Genomic DNA, 19,409 nt, shown 5'->3' with positions numbered 1-19,409 from the left:
TAGACTTGTAAACCAAACATGCTTATTTTGTGTTTAGTTACTACTAAAAGGCTGCTACATGCAGCAATCTGCTCCTGTGCTGCAGCTGATGGTGTATGCTAACGTGTTCAAGGCACGTTGTATGTGTTCTAAGCAGACAAAACACTGAAGACAATTGTGAATATATGATTAACATTAGGATATACACTCTGCAAGGAAACTGTGATTCTGGTTCCCCAATGAACTAGCGGTATAATGTTTCAAAACACTTTAGTTTGCAGTACCTGTATTCTGTCTTGTCTTCTAGTGTGTTGCCATAATCCTTGTGCTCTGTGACACCAGCCTGCCTCCTATATTTGGTTTCTCATGGCTTCAGAGATTCTTGTGTCACATTCGGTGCCGTCTTGCTGGTGCCTCAGCACTGCTAGTTCCTTGATCAGGTGCTGGTTGGTGCTCCTAAAGCAGAAAGCAACCCTGGGCACGTGGAAACTAGAGTAGAGAAACGGGGAGATTTAGCCCCACTGCTTAGGTCAGCTGCATCAGTGGCTGGGACGCAGCGTGTGTCAGTCCCATCCACTGCCTCCCTTTGGCCATGTCCCTGAGCCTGGCCTGGACAGCAGTAGTCAGAGGTTAAGAGCAAGCTGCCCTGCTGCTGCACGAGAGTTGCTTGCTCAAAGCTGAACGAGCTCTCCAGTCCATGAGGCTTTTGCTAGCGCTAAGTACGTCAGTGGTTGTGCTTTCCCTTGTGGCATCTTGTTGCCTGTCTGAATCTCATGTTCCTGCCTCTCTGGGTAGAGAAGCACCGGAGTCCCAGTGTAGCCCCATCTGTTAGGGTCTGTAGGTGTAGAGCAGCAGGTGGCTTGTTTTCCTTTCTCCCCCTGTTGTAATGGGAGAAGGAACTGATTCTTAACTGGTAAGGCTGAGCTCCTGAAGCACTGAGCTAACCGGAGTTAGGTCCTTGCAAATCGCAGAAAGGTATCAGGCACTTCATGCAGTGTATGCTTCTTCAGTGCTTGTCGGGTACAAAAGAGCTGGTTCAAAATGTACTGGTTTGAAAGTTCTTTGGGCATAAGACTGTGTAGTCGGTGCCTTGATTTGGAGGGAGGATTCTGTGCTTGGGATTCAGTACTGGGCAGTCTATTCCCATAACCAGAACTGAATTGCTTGCTTTGGGCGGTAGGAGACTTTGCTAAATTGGGAAGGATATTGCATCTTCAAGGCGGAACGTTCCCTTCGAAAAGCTGAATTCCATCTTTCTTACTGCAGAAACCCTTTGTATCCATAAAAATGAAACGTAGGGACAAAGATCAAGCATATATATAGGTAGGCAGTAAAGATGCAGATACAACCCCTATGATTTATTCATGGCTATCAAATGCGTATCCAAATCATGCTGACAAAAATGAAATTCTTCCACCGAGGACCCTGTACTAGTTTCTTGGTTGGTTTTTTTTACGTATTTTGGACACCACCTTCAGCAGAGGCAAGTCCTGTAATTCCCACTGCTGCATTTTCTTGTTACCCTAGCCATTTCCCTCTCCTCCTGGTGAGGAGAGGCAGGGCTGTAAATCAGATTTCCTTGTTTGTTGTTCGCCCTCACAAGGGAGCAGTGTGTGCAGAGCGGACCCACGTGTGGCTCTGGGGCAGCAATGGTTAATGAATGCTCTGTTGCACATTGAGGGCAGCCCCCTGGCTGTGCAGCCACAAATCCTTCTAATAATGCTGGGTGTCGACAAGGTCAGCAGGTCACTACAGGCTGGTGTAGATCAAGCCTCACCAGAAAAATGCAACTTTAGCTGAGCTGAGCATTTCCCGGTGGCGCCAGCCTCTCCAAGCCCTCATAAAAGGACTGTCTGCAGCCATCTACTGCTGAGTAATAACAGCCACCATCAGGCTCCTAAAATTATAAGGACAAATTAAATTGGCCCTTTCCATATCGTGTGGGACTTAAACACATGTTCCTGTGCTTGTTACAGTAATAGCAGGAAGCTGTGTGCAAGGTTTTACAACTAGAAGCACTATGTTGAAGAAATTCACAGTTAAAGCTGTTGGTAGCAGGTTTGGGCAAATTTCAGTAGAAATGCTTTTTGCTTCATGTTATTCCTTCTAATACATAATAATAATAATGCTTTGTTCTCCTTTCCACAGTTTTTCATTCTAAGATCTCAAAATAACTTAGAAACATTAAAAAAAAAAAAAGACAAGCCAAGGAAATATTATTGCTGCGTCACAACCATGATTGTCTGACAGACAGGTTAAATAGGACAGTTTGGAGAATAGAATTAAAGTATCTGCTCTGGCCCTTACTCCACTCCCCAAACTGGGATTAAAACAGAAGAGTCTTTTTTTTTTTTTCATGGACCATCATTCTCCCCAGTTTCTCGATTAAATTTTTCTCACATGATAGATATGTTCTGAATACAACTTATCAAAAAAAAAAAGAAAAAACCAAAACCCAGTAATGATTGACCGACTGATCAAGTACATACAGCATGACAGTCATTATAATATTGAGATGTTAGTATGCCAAATATGGAAAATCATAGGAGTGATTCTTTTGGAAATTTTTAAATAAAACTTTATGGAAATAGAGGATAGCATTTGTATCTTCATGGCGATTCATTAGTGTTCTGTACTAGGGAGATAGTTACTGGATTCTTTGAGGTGGTGCGGTAATTCCGTAAATGAAGGCTCTTGCACTTTCCTCTGAAGTAGCAGTAGCACCCCAGATGTGGGAAGCACTCTCAGGTTGTGTTCTGTTACTCCTTGGATAGGCAGATTGTCCCAATAAATAAAAAGCATAAGAAGAACTAGTCTGTGGGCCTGACTGGTATGACGCAAATCCCTGGGCCGCAGAGGGAGAGAAGATGAGTAGCAGAGGCCTGGCCTGACCCTCCTCGTCAAAACGGAGGATGCCTAGGGCTCTTTCAAATGGCTGCTCTTTTCAAATGTAAGGATTAATTTTCCTGGCAGAAGAATGTTTTGGATTTTTCAGCCGATGGGAGAAGGGGACCTTTAATACCTGATCCAGCAGCATAATTCCCAGGTGATCTGAAAGAGCGTAAATAAGAGACTTTATCGAGTGTTTGGGGGTCTCTGAGGTCTTGCTTGAGCCTTGGTACTGAAAACAATCTGGAAGATATTCGATTAGATTATGGGTGATATGTCGGGCACAGTCTGAGGGAGATAAACGCACCAGGGACCAGGAAGAACGCTCGGCGTTGTGCGTCTTGCAAGCATTCCTCATCAGGTCACAGAAAGGAGCACAGACGGCTTTTTCCTCAGCTGAGTGACAGCAACAGCAATCCTCTTTGCATTTGTGTTGGGTTTGCGTGGCAAGGTTTTGGTAGCGGCTGGGGGCTACAGGGGTGGCTCCTGTGAGGAGCTTCTAGAAGCTTCCACTGTGTCTGACAGAGCCAATGCCAGCCGGCTCCAAGATGGACCCGCCCCTGGCCAAGGCCGAGCCAATCAGCGCCTCTGTGAGAACATATTTAAGAAGGGGGGAAAAAAAAAAACCAGTTGGGGAAGTTTTTGCAGCCGGAGGCAGGAGCGGGAAGATGTGAGAAACTCTGCAGACACCCAGGTCAGTGCAGAAGGAGGGGCAGGAGGTGCTCCAGGTGCCGGAGCAGAGATCCCCCTGCAGCCCGTGGCGAAGACCGTGGTGAAGCAGGCTGTCCCCCTGCAGCCCACGGAGGGAGGATGAGGGGGTGTAGCGATTCCACCTGCAGCCCATGGAGGACCCCACGCCGGAGCAGGTGGAGGCACCTGAAGGAGGCTGTGGCCCTTGGGAAGCCCGTGCTGGAGCAAGCTCCTGGCAGGACCTGTGGACCCGTGGAGAGAGGAGCCCACGCCGGAGCAGGTTTGCTGGCAGGACTTGTGACCCCGTGGGGGACCCACGCTGGAGCAGTTTGCTCCTGAAGGTCTGCACCCCGTGGGAGAGACCCACGCTGGAGCAGCTGGTGAAGGACTGTCTCCCGTGAGAGGGACCCCACGCTGGAGCAGGGGAGCGATGAGGGGAGTCCTCCTCCCCCTGAGGAGGAAGAAGCGGCAGAAACACCGTGTGCTGAACTGACCGTAACCCCCATTCCCCGTCCCCCTGTGCTGCTGAGGGGGGGCGGAGGTTGAAGCCGGGAGTGAAGTTGAGCCCGGGAAGATGGGAGGGCTGGGGGGAGGTGTTTTAAGAGTTGATGTTATTTTCTCATTCCTCTACTCTGTTTTGTTTAGTAATAAATTAGATGAATCCCCTTTCTAAGTTCAGTCTGTTTTGCTCATGACGATAATTAGTGAGCGATCTCTCCCTGTCCTTATCTTGACCCAAGCCTTTTGTTATGCTGGGGGAGGGGGTGAGTGAGCGGCCGCGTGGTACCCTGCTGCCGGCTGGGCCTAAACCACGACAGCATTTCCCCTCTCTTACTGAAACATCCTTTTCCAGCAGAAGAAATCCCTGGGTTTTAGTGTCTGACCAGTTTTCTAAGCAGTCTGAAATCTTTCTTCTCTAATTTCAAACTGTTTTCTATAAAATGAGATGAAACTAAACCTGGTGATTTTTTTTTTTTTCTCCCAGTTATTGATGAACAAGCAAATTGGATTAAAAAGATATGAAGTGGATGGAAGAAAAGTCCTTTTTTATTTTGATGAGGTAATGACTTTGTTACTTATAACTATGTTGCTTCCCAATGAAAGGCAAATGACCAGTGGGTCAGGCACAGGTAGAACATACTGGTGTTGATGGTCCCTCGCAGATGAGGATCACGGTGCAGCTTTAACTGGCCGGTTGCTTGAGCCTCTTTTGAGGCAGGTAGGTGGTGTGGTTTTGGTTGGAAACCAAAACGTAATAGCGGGTGATTAGCTTCAGCCCGTGTGGAATTTACGGGCACATATCATTTAGTTTTTGCCTCAAAATAATCTCACCTTCAAGTACAGCTTTAGAATTGCAAAAAGGATGGAGTAAAAATGCAGTCTCATTCAGATCTCTCAGGACATACCTGAGTGGACGATGAGATCTCTCCGGGCTTGGTCATCAGCAGTCCATTGTTAGCTAGTTGCATTAGCAAGCTGGTGATGACAGGAGTGGTGGTTGGTAAGCCAGAGAACACAGCTTGAGTTTCAGGCTTGACTTTCTGACGTTGTTGTATGGCAAGTATGTGCTTTAAAGGCCAGCAAAGTATCATGTACTTTAATTCATCCTGTTTGGCTTTTATTCATTATCTTTTTCTCAGACCGGTATGCTGGACCCAGGTGTCCAGCACAGCATGTTACGTCAGGGGCACACGCTATGTTTATTTGTCCCTGTCTTCACTTAGTGCAGTTTTTGTTACAATGAGGGTTTTTTTACGTAATTTCATACAGATTCCTAGCCAGTGCATGACCTGTGTAAAGTTTCAAGCTTTCAGAGAGCATATAGTTGGGAAAACAGCTCCTGTTCCTATCAAAGTGTACGATTACTATGAGCCAGGTATGTACCTGTTTTCCTTTGATTTTTGCTAGTATTAGGCATAAGGCTCGATTGTTATTTCTCATTCTTGCTGGCCCACAGCTTTTGAAGCAACACGTTTCTACAACGTGAGTGAAAACAGTCCCTTGGCTCGGGAGCTCTGTGATGGGCCGACATGCAATGAGGTGGAAAGCTCAGCTAGCCAATGGGTTGGTAAGTTGCACCAAAGCCAAGCAGATTTTTATTTTTTTTTTTTCAAATAGAGCCCACAAACATAGTTTCCAGGAGTTCACAGCTCAAAATTGTATTTAGAAAAATGCTGTATTTCACTCTCTGTGTTAGTGGAAGTTTTACAAAGGTTTGTGGGATAGCAGTATTAAATTAACACCAGCTGAACAGACCTATGTAGTCTGCTCTTCAGTCACCAAAGTGCGTATTACTTGCTTCAAAGGCAAGATTTAATATGTCATTCTGGAAGAACCTGCACAAGGTGAGATGAGTTAATAAATAGAAAGGTAAAAACTCTTTAAAATGCAGTTTTGTTTTCTTTCTCTAAAATATGTTGCTATAGAGTTCCACAATTAACTGTAGCAAAATTGAACAATTTAATGCATCAGTGAAAGGAATAACTTTTCCCAGAAACTATATGTTCCTTTCTGTCATCTATGTCATACAAAATAGTTGCTTTATCCTATATCTGGAGTCTGCTGCAATATGGTTCTTTCAGAAGGATAACTTTATTCCCAGGGCTTTTTCTTCTACCAAATTTGTAAATTCCTATGAGAAGTCTTGGGGAATTCAACATGAAAACTTACATCAGAGAAATAGAAGAAAATTGCTACCTGATCTTCCCCTTGCTATGCAAAAATAGTGCTTCAGATGTCTTTGTTTGCTTTTCAGGCTTTGTTCACTCTGGGCCATGCAATAACATTTTTGGCTGCTTGGAGGATGAGTATTTTGAGCAGTGCATGTGTTCACGAGACTGTGGCTATGATGGGGAACCTGTATGTGGATCAGATGGACAGATTTACCCGAACCATTGCCAGATGGAAGTAGCATCGTGCAGGAATAATACAAGGATAGAACAGATGCCCATGTCTCAGTGTTCTGCCTGTAGGTTTCATTCAATTCCCATTTCTGTTACAGTCTTGTTGCAGAACACTGTGAATCCTCATCTGAGCAAATGATTATTACATGCATGTCGTAGGGAAAAGAGGAGAATTCAAAACCTCCTATATATTACTTTGCTACTCATACTACAGGGGATTAAATTATAAAAGCAGCTGCCTTCCTGCTTAGCTCAAAATAACTGGTTCTCTGTTGTCATGAAGATGTGTTTTACCAATCAGAATGGACTTCAGAGAAAATGAGTGATACTGTTTTATCTGAAGTGAATAATCCTAGATAGAAATTACATCCATGACATAACATTCTTTGGAGATTCTGCAAACATTTTCTAGACATTCATTAATAAAATTTGTGACTAATAGATTTACTTTTTCATTTACAGCCAAGAATTTGCCAGAAGAAAGGGAGACACACTCTCACACAGTTGAGCAACCCAGTGTTCAACAAACTCCAGCAGGTAATACCATACTTCTGCATTTATCCAAGGTGTCCTTCTTTAGCAAGGCTAAAGCTTATCCTATCACTGTATAAAAGTATATATGGCTCTTAAGCACGTTGAAATAAGGAAGTTTAATTTCTTCATGTTTTCTAAAAGAACATTCATAAAAAATGAAGATGTCAAGGAAACTTAGGATGGTAACTATTCAAGAAGAGACTAGCTCTTCTGGTCGCTTTTCTTTCAGGAAATCTTGCATGATACCTGCTGTATTCAGTGCACGTGCAAGATTTATGCAATTGTTCATAGGAGTGGGCAAGTGACCCTCCTATCTTCTCAGCCTTGGTATATTTGAACAACACACACTCTATGGTCTTTTCTTCAATATTAAGCTGGAAAGATCGTGTTTAAATCCAGGCTGATGTAATGTGTTTCAACTAACAACTGAAGAGGACATGACAACAGACCAAACCATTGCAAGAACTAGGCTCCAGGTGGATTAACTTTGTTTCTAGCAGTTCTGTGCAAAAATTGAGCTGGCAGCCTTGATTCTCTCTGAACTGCTGTTTGGAATAAAGAGCCTTAGTGAGCAAAAATGTTAAGGTCAGTAGATGGAGTAGCCAGGAATTTGGCTGCTCATTTTATTTGGTGCTTATATTCATACACTTTTTTCCAAGACTCATGTTGAACTTGCTCATGGCTCACAATAAATCTCACCAAGAAGCAGTGGAGGGTCAATAGAATAGTTTGTTTCATGCTGTTTCTAGTAAATAAACTGGACTAGATTTTTCCTGGCTGCTTTCCACTCATTAATTTTCCCCTGGCCTCTAACTCTCCTAACAAATCGGTAAAACAAGTTAATTCTTCAAGAGAAGACTGTGCTTCCTCACATCCTTCTTGTGCACGAGAGCTCAGACTAGCGTGTGTCCAATGCGACGGAGACCATCCTGTTCTTTGCTCTTCCTCTGGCCTACAGAATTTGATGGACGGTTTTCTTCTTAAGGTGTAAAAGCATGGTGAATATTCCATTAGGACTATTTCTATAGGTTATTCAATCTTACAATGTTTAATGTGTCTCCTGTTTTCTGTCCCTTTGTTTCTGGTCTTAGTGTGAAAATATATATGATTGCTGTCTGGTAGAATAACTGAGATGAATGCTTGTTGTTTTTTATTCTGTGCAAATGCTATGTGCTCAGCATGGAAACTTTTTGCAATCCGAAGCCTTTAAAGCAGCGTTCCCAAACTGCTCTGTAGGGCACTGCTGGTATGCAAGGCTATACTAAGTGTTTTGCTGCTGGTCTACAAAATGGGACTGCAATTACATTATTTTAAAATAAAAATTTGATGGTAAAAAAATATGGTTACCTGGGAAAAAAATTGTGGAACTTGACGGTAGTCCACAATCCCAAAATTTTCAGAACAGTGTTTCTGAAATAATCTGCATTAAAGTATCTGTCTAAGGAAAAAAAACCCATTTGGTTTCTGTTCTAAACAGACAAAAGCAGTGTTGGCTCAGTAGGCTATCAATAAGAGCAAAATTGGAAATTCTGATTATTTTTGTGTGTGGCATTTTTATACAGATGTTAAATTAACAAACTGTATGCCACAAGGATATGTTTGTCAAAGCACAAGCATTTAGAGCTGGCTTTGTTCTAGGATCTGTGAGCGTTCAAGTTGAGAGTTTCCTGGAAGGCAGATCCTCTTCTGAACTGAGCTGTCTGAGCAGCCATGGCAGAGTGAGCATTCGGAAACAAAACTAAATCCTGCATCAGGAAAAGCGCCCAGCATGTGATTTTTCGTTAATCCTCTGGGCTCTTCTCAGGTCAACCACATGGTGCGTGAATCAAAGTTTAACAAATGAATGAATCCCTCCTTATACATGGGTCTCATTTGGGCTCCCTGGTTTGTTAGCATTGAAGCATGTGATTGGTTTAAGTCGGCTCAGGTGCTCTGGGTTTCTAGTGAAAGTTCTGATGATCCATGTCCAAATCTGTGATTTCCTAAAAGGATGCAAAGCTCCAGGAGCCAAATCAAGCTTAGGACAGGTTGGTGAAACTGCCTCAGTGTGTTAATCTTCAGGAAATACCACTTTCTTGGAGAACCGCGTGGTGTTTATATTGTCTGAAATCCTTCTGTACTTGCCACATGACTTGTGCAGGCTCGGCTTGGTTTGATTGATGCTTTCATTGTTAGCTCTTGTCTATGTTACCCCAGCAATGGAAACAATGAGAGCCAGCTTCCTTCCAGCAAACAGTGGGGAACTTCATAATGGGTTTGGGCTCACTCTGGCAAACACAGACATGCAGTGTGGTTCCATATAGGCCAGTGAGTTTGCTAGAATAAACAACAGCGTTTGAGTTATGCTACTGAAGGTAGGCAATTGTATATAGATGGTCCTCAGAAACCAGGATGCAGCGCTGCTTGCAGCACCTAGCTATTGCCAAGGCATTTTAAAATGCCTTTCAAAAGTCTGCAGCAGATTTTGCAGCAAGTGAGGCAGAATGGCTGAGGATTGATCTTAAAACTGTAGCCTTTTTTTGTACAGATGGGTAGATCCTCTTTGCATCTTTAGAAATACTCTCTTGATTGAGAGGGAAGTGTGCAGGGTGACAGGACTCAGCTGAAACAACTCATGTCTGAGTCCCCTTCCTCAGCTGTTCTTTCTCACAGGTGAATTACTGAGACTCAGAAGGATAGGACAGGTTTCTGATGAGTGGCATGGACCCACATCTGCCTCTAAGCATTGAAGGCCTCCAAGTATGTTTTCACAGCCTGTTCCAGTCGTATTTGTTTGGACTGAAAGCTCCTGGAGCAGGATTTTGGTTGCTAACTGGAGTATCAGTATCTGGAGTGCCTCTCTGTGGCTTTCCTAACATCATTGGCATGCTAGGCCTACAAAAATACGGGTGGATTTCAGAGCCTCAAGGGTCCTCAGTAGCTCTGATACCATCTCTCTGATGAAGCGGTGCTTTGATTGCTTCCATAGATCATTAACGCTCTTCTGAAATTGCCTAAATCTTCTCTGCCAAAAGTGCTAAATGTATAGCTGCTGATGTTGGAAGACAATATGTTGATATCACGGAAATGTTGTGATTCTGTGCGTATTTGATGGAAAAGCAATATCAAAGTGTGGGGTGGCAGCACTCAGTTGTACCGGTGCTGTGGTGGTGTTGCACTCTGCTGCTCTGCGCTGGCAGCCCACCCAGCTCCGTGCTGTCTGACCCTCCAGCCTTCTCCCCACAGCTGGAGCCACATTATTTGTACAGTTCTGCTCTAGCAGTTAGAAGGGCTGGTAACTGGAAGCAAATTATTGGTGGAATTATGATACTTTTATTTGGTGGTGATGTTATTTTTTTTAAAAAATGTAAATGCCATCACTAGCTCCTAATGGGAACATCAGAGTGAACTCTGCTTCCAGGTGCAGTCATCTCGAAACACTCCCTAGCAGGCGTGTTATTCAGAGGACCACTGTTCTTTCAGGATTGATTGAACTGGCAATGGGCCATTTTTCCTTTCACCCCACTGGTATTCAGCAAACATTGGCTTAGGCACAAACATTTGGAGATGGGGGAGTGGTTTGTATGCAACAGGAAACGTCGGCCTTTCGTCTTTGCCCTGACTCCAGTGCTGCATTCCTGGGAAGAGTGAGGTCTGTGATGTTACTTCTGTCCCTGGTGGACAGCAATCATCCATTCATAGAACGAGCTCATGATCTGGCAGGTTCTCACGTGGAGAAGGCCAAGAAGTGAACGGAGAGACTGACTCTGCTTTGAGGCAAGTGTTCCCTTGCCTAGGGATGTGGGAGGCAACAGGGAAGAGGCTTCAGATATTTTATTTCTAGAGAACAAACATTTTCAAAGGCCTTGAAGAGTGTTCTCCTTAAATAGAGCCAACTTTTCTGTGGGGGAGGAGGGGGAGCTTTTCCTCTTTACAACAGCTACGTTTCAGTGATTGCTTTGGTTTGGATTAGAGCAGTGTATACAGACATCAAACAGGAAAGATGGACAGCTGAGCTGGCTCAAGGAACAGTTTAGAAAATGGGGACGTATTGATATTCCTAGAAGTTTTATCTTGCGGCCTTACCCTCTGGACAGTGAGCAATCGCCCAGCACAGAGAGGCACAGCCTGCTTTGTGTGGGATATGCACCATGTGAGTGACCTGCCCATGTCTTGGTATAGACCGGAGTGAATGCAAGGAGGATAAATATCTGTTTCTGCCTGTGATGTGTCTGTTCGTATCTTAAATGATGGCAGTTTCTCAGTGGTATGTGGCTGTGCTGAAGCACATGTATCTCAGCTATTGCTAGTTCAGGCTGAGGGAGAAGTGAATGGCTTTGATGCAGGCTCCTGGTTATTGTGCCAAAATCTTCATTCTTGGTGGGCTGAAAAGAAATCTAGCTGCTTACACTGATCTCTTCCGCGATGTGCACCAAATAAACTGCTCCATCACAGTCTGCCCTCTAGCTTTGTAACGTTTATAAAAACGCGCTTAAAAGAGCGCACACGTTACACATCTTCGTATGGATCGGTCTCTCCTTAACTGAGGTACTTGGCTCGGACCTGGTCAAAGGAGACAGATGTATTTTCAGGGTGCAGAGTAACTCACCTGTGACATCTGGCATTCCCAAAGATACCTCTTACTTCTATCTTACTGTAGACAGGTCTTAGGGTGAACCGATTCCTAACTTAAGCACCTCAGATAATTAGATACTTTAAAATGAGACTTTGAGATTTTTTTGAATTACATGGCCCTTTTTTCTTTTTTTCTTTTCCTATGATAACTTTCTTTTTTTTGCCAGTGCCCAGGTCTCAGACTCAGCAGCTTTTCTCCTTGCATGTGAATCTAAGCATGCACGTGCAGGTCCGTTGATATCTGTAGCCTGCTTTACTCACATAAGCCACTCATTTGGCCCCTGATTTGCCTCCCTGATTAAAATTCCTTTCCTCTATGTCATTCCCTTTCTCTGTGGTGCAATGTGATGCCGAAATGCAGTTTCGTTGGCTAAAGCACAACCTGAGGCACTGTGGTTTCATTTCCAGCAGAGGAAGGCCCTCCGCTACAGACAGATCTGTCATACTACTCCTACGAATACGACCCAGACCCCTATGCGTCAGAAGCTGACATTTTTGAGATTGTGGCGGAACTGACAACAGCGAGCACATTAAAAGACGTGGACAAGATTCAGGAAGTAGTGACCACAGTAGAATGGTGAGCCAGAGAATCATAAATCTGGTTTGAGAGCCAACATACAATGTACTAACTCATGTTTTGGGTCAAATGTATTTTAATTCCTCAAAAGGGGCATTCTTACAACTGACCTGCTAACCTCTGTAGCAAGGAATCACCGGGAACAAGATCTTGCTAGGGCAACGTCTAAAAGTCTTTGTGACCTGAATGTCTCCATCTCTAGCAGAATGAAAAGTGATCTTTTAAGCTTTTCTCTGCCCAGCCCCAGTGATGTTTCACAAAGATATATAATGAGAAAGTGACTCTTCTTCATCATGTTCTCTCTTCAACAGAAATATATAATTTAAATAAACAGAAGAGGCTCAGAATCAACTCCTGTATGAGTTTATTCCTACAGACGACCTGCTGCAGAACAGAAACCGAATGATGACTACTTCCTGATGCACTCAGAACTGTAGGCTTTGCTGCCCCATGGGGGGGATCTGGAGCGCTAAAGGGGACACTCAGCATTATTTTTCTGTCAGTTTTCCTGCCTTTTGTGCATCCTCTTTGGAGTACTTCTAAGAATGGGAGACCAATGTGCTGTGCCCTCTAGATGAGAAAAATAGGGACTGGAATTCAAACCTATAGCCCATTTCAAAGTGTTTTCTCTACTGTCAGGATACTGCAAATGCCATTTCCTAGCTACATTTAGAAGCTAAGTTCAGGCCTTGTGCTTAGCTGAACTGCTGTTTGAGGAAAGGTGGCTGAGAAGTTTTCTCTCAAATTATAGTAATAAAAATCTGTGTGTTTTGCTAATTACGACCTAACAAGAGGCTAATCGTCTTCCCCAGTCCATAAGCCTACTGCACCCACACCAGTGTTCCACAAAAGAAAAACTTCCCTAGTGGCTCCATGTTCAGGGACGTTGTTGGGAGGTACATTCTATAAGAGAAAACCGAAAGCCACTGTCAGGGCTGTAAGGCTTGACTGTCCAGCAGGTGACTGCAGGCTTCAGGTGGGGAGTTTGCCAGCCATAGCAGTGACAAGGCCTAGGCGGGGGAGCCCTCTTCACATTGCACTATGTGCTGATAAGGGCTGCGCGCAGCCTTCTCAGTCCCTTTCCTCCTTGTAACCCTGGCATGAAAATAAAGCTGACCCAAGGCACAGTCCTTTGAAATGCTTGCCTGACTTCACCTATTGCTTTTATTCTGCTCCCACAGGGATCCCCGTAGAGTGGTGGTTCTGGGTATGGTAATCTGTGCATCAGCCTTGGGTCTGCTGGCCAGTGCAAATCACTGGTGTCGCAGAGGCTGGACTCCCTCAGACACATTGCCCCAAGCAATGTGGTTAAGCTAAAAACAAAAGCTTTGTGTTTCCAAAAGTGCAGGAGCCAAGATTTTTTGGTTTCCCTTCCTGCCTGGAGCACCATTGTTCTCTTTGGAGGAGTTACATGCAATTGCCTGTTGCAAAATAGTGTTAATAGTTTCATCTTCCCACTTCTATTGTTACCAGGACCCAGAGTGGGGTGGAAACCCCTTCTGAGGGTGTTTATTGCGGAATAGAAACAGGAAAAATCCCAGCTCCATTCATTTTTAGGGCTTGTTTAGACAGGAACCATGACAGGAATACATCCCAGTATAGACATTCCATTCCAGAATAAAGGCAATTTTATTCCAGAAAAATGTCCACATGGGGGAAAAAAAACAGGAGGTATCCCAGAAGCTGGGCGTAAGTACTTTCTAGTCCTTTTTGTCTGGGGCCAGATATTTGCAGAATGTAGTTGACATGATGAAGGTCTGGGTCTTGGAAGTTCCCAGAAATTTCAGAACTGCTTTGTGGGCAAGTTTCCAAGCCTTCCTTCGTGGCTGCTCTGAGCTCTCCTCACAGGATCTCGACATGCCTCCTGCCCATCTGTACCCACTGCTTCTCCGCAGAGGTTTTTGCCACGTCTCTTCAACGTGCATGAACAGACCATGTCCTCACTGTGTCCGCACAGCACAGCGGAAGCACTGGCGGCTGCATTCCTGCCTGGCAGGTAAATAAATGCCTTTAAACTAAATTCCATCTCCTGTAAGCAACTGGCCTGGCAGACACTGGCTATTGTGTACACACATGGGACTGAGTCAATATTTATCCCCTGGGTAAATAACAGACCTAGTGTGAGCTGTAGCAAGAGGGTTGGGTTTTTTTCTTTTCTAAATATCAAAGCTGCACAATACAAATCCTGCTGTTTGCTGGTTCCAGCCTCAGCTGTTTAATGCTTTGAGTCTGGGACAATGAGACATTTAGTCCCCCTGATAATGTCTGACTAGCTTCCCACAGAAGATGAGACCCTGGATTCTCCAGCCTCCTGTCCTCTGTCCCTTTCTGGCTTTGGTTTCCTTGTCTCATCCATTGTATGCTTCTGGATAAATATCTGAAGTCATTTTACATTGCTTGGTCCTCTCATAGATCCTTGGGCAGTCAGACAGCATCACCACTGGGGACAAGGAGATGAAGGTAGGGAGTTTCAGCAAAGTATTCAACCTGACTTTCCTCAGGCTCTGGTACATGTAATGTACTAATTCAAGATGCAGACATCTCCCTATTGCTGCCAGCTAAATAATTCCTCCTGGTGGTGCCAGCCCATCAATCACAGCTTTGTTCTGTGGGGTCTCTGGTGCTAGTGCACTCGCCTGTTTGAGGCAGAGGAGTCTTGCTTCTATCTGACAACCGAAAGAAAAGCCAGAGAGACCTGGACCCTCGGAAGGCAAAGGCAGAGCAGCCTTAGTGTCCTGAAACAGAACAGGACAGTGCGTGTGAGGTAATGTGCTAGGGTTTCTGGAGCCTGACATCACCTTGGGTGCTTCTTTGCAGCTTTGGCACTTTCAGGGAAATCAGTACCTCTGCTCTTAGCAGCTTCTGCCTCCCCCCAGTCTTGCTGCACCAAACTAGCTCCTTTCTGTAGTTAAAACCAAGTAATTTTATTTAAGGAATTGAATAAAGGAAGCTGCAATTACACAGTTGTGGTTGCCTTTTCTCCCCTATCACAGGAGTAAAGGGGGAGGTCTCTGCCCTCTTAACCACCACTGCTGTTGGTCCCTCTGTCTGTAGCGTTCCCCTGTCCCAGATTTGTTGGTTCATGTTTCTTGTAATCATTGTTATCTAGGAAAAAAATTTTCCTAGATTGTTTTTCCTCCATTCTTCAAAATCCTACTTGGAATACAGAAATTTTTCAGGACTAAGTCCATGAGAACCACTGGACACAGCGGAGCCTTCTCAGACTCAGTGTTATCCAAAGGCTTTGGCCCAGTGCTGATTCTGAAGCTTACCAGTCATACTCCATTCCTGGAGAACACAAAGACACCTCAGCACTGAAAACCCAGGCTCCAACTTTTTGAAGACCAGCCAGTCATAGTTTGGAGAAGGGATTGATTTTTTTTTTATTTTTTTATTTATTTTTTTTTTCCACCAAGGAAGAGACCAGCTGGGTGGTGGGAAAGCCAGCAAGGACAGCCGGCCTGCTGCAGCTTTGGGCTTTGAATTGTTTCTGGCTTAGAGACGTTTGCCTCCCTCCGTCAGAGAGATGCTTCTCCTTTCCTTTCGCTGATGGGCCCTCACTGCAAAAGCAGAGTGCCGGTGGGTTTGTAAGATACAGAGATTCCTACTTATATCAAGTTACATTACTGAATAGCTGCAGCAGTGCTAGTTATCAGTGATTTTTTGCTTGCAATCCTTTCAATGAAATTAATATTTATATATTTGTACATTATGCAGAGTAATCATTACCATGGTATTTATTTTAAAGCAATAGTTCCCTTGTTCTTTCCTGTGCAAGTGTTTTGGTCTTGCCTCTTTCTCTCCTCCTTAATCAGCCTCAGTAGAAAACAAATACCAGAAGAAGGTTCGGCTTGCTCGAAGAACGTCCTTGAAACAAGAGCACTTGCTTTGCTGACATCAACTATTGACATTTAATCCACAATATTCTGATTTTCATTGTTGTGAATAGATCATCTATTTAGAAAACCTCAGCTCACTTTGGGGTTTGGGGTTGGTTTTTTGGGGTTTTTTTCGTTTTTTTTAGTACTTGCTATTTCTGCCTGAGCAGCCATAGCCCTGCCTGCACCAGGTGTCCCGCAGCCAGTAGCTGGCACACGCAGTACTGTGCCCGTAGGAGGTAAGCTCTAGTTTTTCACCCGCATTTCACCCCCACACATATATGTACACGCAAACAGTTCCATGACCATTTTTGGTTTGTTCACACAAATCTTAGCACGTCTGAGTCCAGAAAAGGGTTTGTTTTAGATTATGATAGATATTTTATTAAAAATTGATTTTAAGACAATCTTGTGTGCCTCTCCTTACTCACGTTATAGGCTGTATGTTTGTTTGACTATAGGTTATGGTGAGGACAGAAGTCACGTCTCTACCAGTAAAATGAAAGAATTCAGGAACTCTAAGGAGGGTTGTCGCTCATTTTCTACCTTGCTGCTTACCGGGCTATGCCTTAGTTGTGGCTGAGAGAGGAGCTGGCTGCACGTTGTCAAATTTGCAGCGAGTTCCAAGAAGCAACAAGCTTGGTCCCCTGTTTCATAAGAGACAGCTCTTGACTGCATGCGATGCATGCAAAAGAAGCGTGGAGTTCTAGAGCAAGGGTTTTCTCAATTCCTTGTTTAATATTTTCCTTCAAAAGACAGAATAATCAAAAAAAAATCCCCTAAAACAATCTTTGCCCCAAAGAAGTTATGGGTGCCCAGGGTCATATGCAAAACTAGGGATTAGTGAATGGGATGGTTACGCTTGTTACCGCCACTGGGCTGACATTACTATGGTGGTGCTTACGAATCAAGCCAAGAATGTATTTGTTAGAAAAGCTAGTGCTTTATGTTTACTTCTGAAATGTTTAGAAACTTGGTTTTGCAAGGGCTTGTTCTTTTCCAGTTTCAGGTGAAGGGAATGTGCATTCAAGGACAGCAAGCAAGTCAGTAGCAAAAAAAGCAGTAGAACGCAAATAGCAATCGCTCCGCAAGATGCGTTAGCAAAACCAGACCTAGGGGTGTTGGGAAGAACGTCCCTGGCAATGTGTGACCAGGGGAGAAGTTGCATGCAGTGTCCCAGTAACAGATCTACACGTGTTCAGCACTCCACATCTTGCCTGGGCTGCACACCTCTCGAGGAACGCCGTGGTCCACGTTTACTCACTTTTAGCTATACGGACTTAGGGGATCCCAGCGTTGTCTTCATCGAGTCCCAGTGTATATCGTGAGCCTTGGGAGCAGGGAGCTGGCATGGAGGCTTACACCAGTGAATCTTTGGAACTTTTTTGAGGGAGTGTTTCCTTGGAGGTTTTTAGGGACGTGGTGTTTTGTTTTCTGTGACTGAAGAATCTCCTTCTCACCTTATCCCTGAAGTCTTCAGAAACGTAGTAGTAGACAAAGGGATCAGCACAGCTGTTAAAGGTACTGACGGCCAGGCTCACCATGTACGTGATATACAGGTTGCCATACAGCTTGGAGTTATAGCTGGAGTAATGAACAAGGAGGAGAACGTTGCTGGGTGTGTAGAAGGCCACAAGTGTGAATAGCACAAGAGCCGTGAGCTTCATAGAGTAGGAGTACCGCTTCCCACTGCCCAGGAGGGTTCGCAATACTGAGCAGTAGCTGAACAGCATCACTACCAGAGGAGCAAGGAAAGCAGAGGCGATCAGGCAGATGAAGTAGTAAAAGTAATACCCGTCATCCTCGTGCCTGGGGAGAACATCGTGGCAGAGAGTGATGTCTGCTCCGTACAGGGGATATGACTGCTGCTGCAGAGTCAGGGGCAGGGTGAGGACGACAGCACAGAGCCAGATGGCAGCGCAGGTGCAGGCAGCAAAGGCAGGGGTGCGGAAGGAACGTGAAAAGAAAGGATGCACTACAGCCAGATACCGGTCAACGCTGATGCACGTGAGCAGCAGCACTGAGCAGTACATGTTCCCGTAGAAGAAAGCTGTGGTGAGCCGGCACAGGCCTTCCCCAAAGGGCCAGTTGTTCCCCAGGAAATAGTAGAAAATCTTGAAAGGGAGCACCAACACGAGCAGCAGATCTGCTGCAGCCAAGTTCATCAGAAAGACAGTGGAGGTCAGCTTCTCAGCCCTGGTGGCCAGGACCCACAGGGCCAACCCGTTGGAAGGCAGCCCCACCAGGAACACCAGGGTGTAGAGGCAGGGGATGATCCGCACTGTGACCACGCTGCCCAGCTGAGAGCGTGTGGCCTGGTGTATCAACAGGTACGTGATGTTGTTTATCGTTGCCTTTTCCCCAGGAATGGCTCGGGGACACGGTGTGATCTCTGGTGTCGTTACCGGCTCGTTGGTGCTGTTCTGAGAGTAATCTGTCAGATAAAGGCAGCCTGTTAATTCCTGTTTGTGCAGTTACCCCTGTACTTTGCAGAGCAGGCTCCTTACATAACACCCCAAAGGGTTTTGCATTTTATGTTGGGGTTCCTAGAAGTGGGAGTAGTCTGTAAAGTGCCGTTGTGTGATGAGCAGGAAGAGCTGGCTAACAGAATTAGGTGAGCAGGGGCAACCATCAGCAAACTTACTGAAAATGTACACGATTCTTCTGTCGTGTGGTTTCCTACAGCTCACAAATGATTGCTGTGTTGTACAACTATCGGCAGGCCTGGGAAACCAGAGAGCAATTCCTCTGCCCAGTTCTCAAAAGAATCCTAAGATCTGGGGCCACTCAGGGTAAAGTCATGGCTGTGAAAGTCAAGCTTTTAGATAAAGATTTTGGTTTCAAGTGCTCTCTGTTTTACTTCTCCTCTAATTGTTCTTTCTAATTTCTTCCACCCCAGTTTCGTTCTCTTCCATATCACCTTCTAGCTCATCCTGCTTCAACTAGAGCATGCACAAAGCTCAGTTAGAATGCGCTCCCATGTGACTGCTTTAAAAACTGAGTTTTCAGGAATCTTACAAAGGTACCAAGTATCCAGTACTTTAAGAAGCAGCAATTTTTCACCCAAAGATACGCACTCACCATCGTAGTCTGGAGAGGCCAGGCAGAGTCCCCAAAAGGCACAGCACAGCACGAGCCTGGGTGACAGCCATCCCCTCCCGAGGGTCTCCATTGTGGTGCAGGACCCAACAGCGCACCACTGTGCTCCAAGCTGTGTGGGAAAGGCAGCGTTGGTGACCCTGCTTACGCATTTCCTTCTGTAAGTCCTTAACTCACGGAAGCACCAGGCTCATCCCGTGAAGGACGAGGCGTATTGGGGGGAGGGCTGTCACGACACGCACAAGT

General features: G+C 45.0%; 2 protein-coding genes across 5 annotated transcripts in view; one reads left to right on the top strand and one right to left on the bottom strand.

Annotated features, from left to right (window-relative positions):
* Positions 1–12,963, top strand: part of CPAMD8 (C3 and PZP like alpha-2-macroglobulin domain containing 8) — a 54,501-nt gene extending 41,538 nt beyond the window's left edge. For 3 of the 4 annotated variants that reach the window (XM_075736372.1, XM_075736371.1, XM_075736374.1), the window contains 7 exons: positions 4,544–4,618; positions 5,329–5,434; positions 5,516–5,626; positions 6,314–6,526; positions 6,924–6,998; positions 12,018–12,186; positions 12,498–12,963. In XM_075736372.1, coding sequence (XP_075592487.1) covers positions 4,544–4,618; positions 5,329–5,434; positions 5,516–5,626; positions 6,314–6,526; positions 6,924–6,998; positions 12,018–12,186; position 12,498 — 750 coding nt within the window. In that variant the 3' untranslated portion in view covers positions 12,499–12,963. The remainder of the gene's footprint in view (positions 1–4,543; positions 4,619–5,328; positions 5,435–5,515; positions 5,627–6,313; positions 6,527–6,923; positions 6,999–12,017; positions 12,187–12,497) is intronic. The other variant, XM_075736373.1, reaches the window with a different exon arrangement.
* A 4,349-nt stretch (positions 12,964–17,312) lies between these two features.
* On the bottom strand, positions 17,313–19,269 carry F2RL3 (F2R like thrombin or trypsin receptor 3). The gene is made up of 2 exons (XM_010310959.2): positions 19,146–19,269; positions 17,313–18,498 (listed from the first exon to the last, which is right to left on the bottom strand). The coding sequence occupies exons 1-2, from the start codon at positions 19,234–19,236 to the stop codon at positions 17,423–17,425; spliced, it is 1,167 nt and encodes a 388-aa protein (XP_010309261.1). The 5' UTR covers positions 19,237–19,269; the 3' UTR covers positions 17,313–17,422.
* Positions 19,270–19,409: the final 140 nt, after the last annotated feature.

Source organism: Balearica regulorum, chromosome 26 (genome assembly GCF_011004875.1).
Source record: "Balearica regulorum gibbericeps isolate bBalReg1 chromosome 26, bBalReg1.pri, whole genome shotgun sequence".
Taxonomy (NCBI): Eukaryota; Metazoa; Chordata; class Aves; order Gruiformes; family Gruidae; genus Balearica; species Balearica regulorum.
This window is presented reverse-complemented; position numbering and strand designations above follow the sequence as displayed.

Bases quoted from the DNA above. Each gene is read 5' to 3' on its own strand.
- F2RL3 (XM_010310959.2), bottom strand. From the start codon at position 19,236: ATGGAGACCCTCGGGAGGGGATGGCTGTCACCCAGGCTCGTGCTGTGC. The intron at 18,499-19,145 runs GTGAGTGCGTAT...TTTATCTGACAG, and splicing joins GGCCTCTCCAGACTACGATG to ATTACTCTCAGAACAGCACC.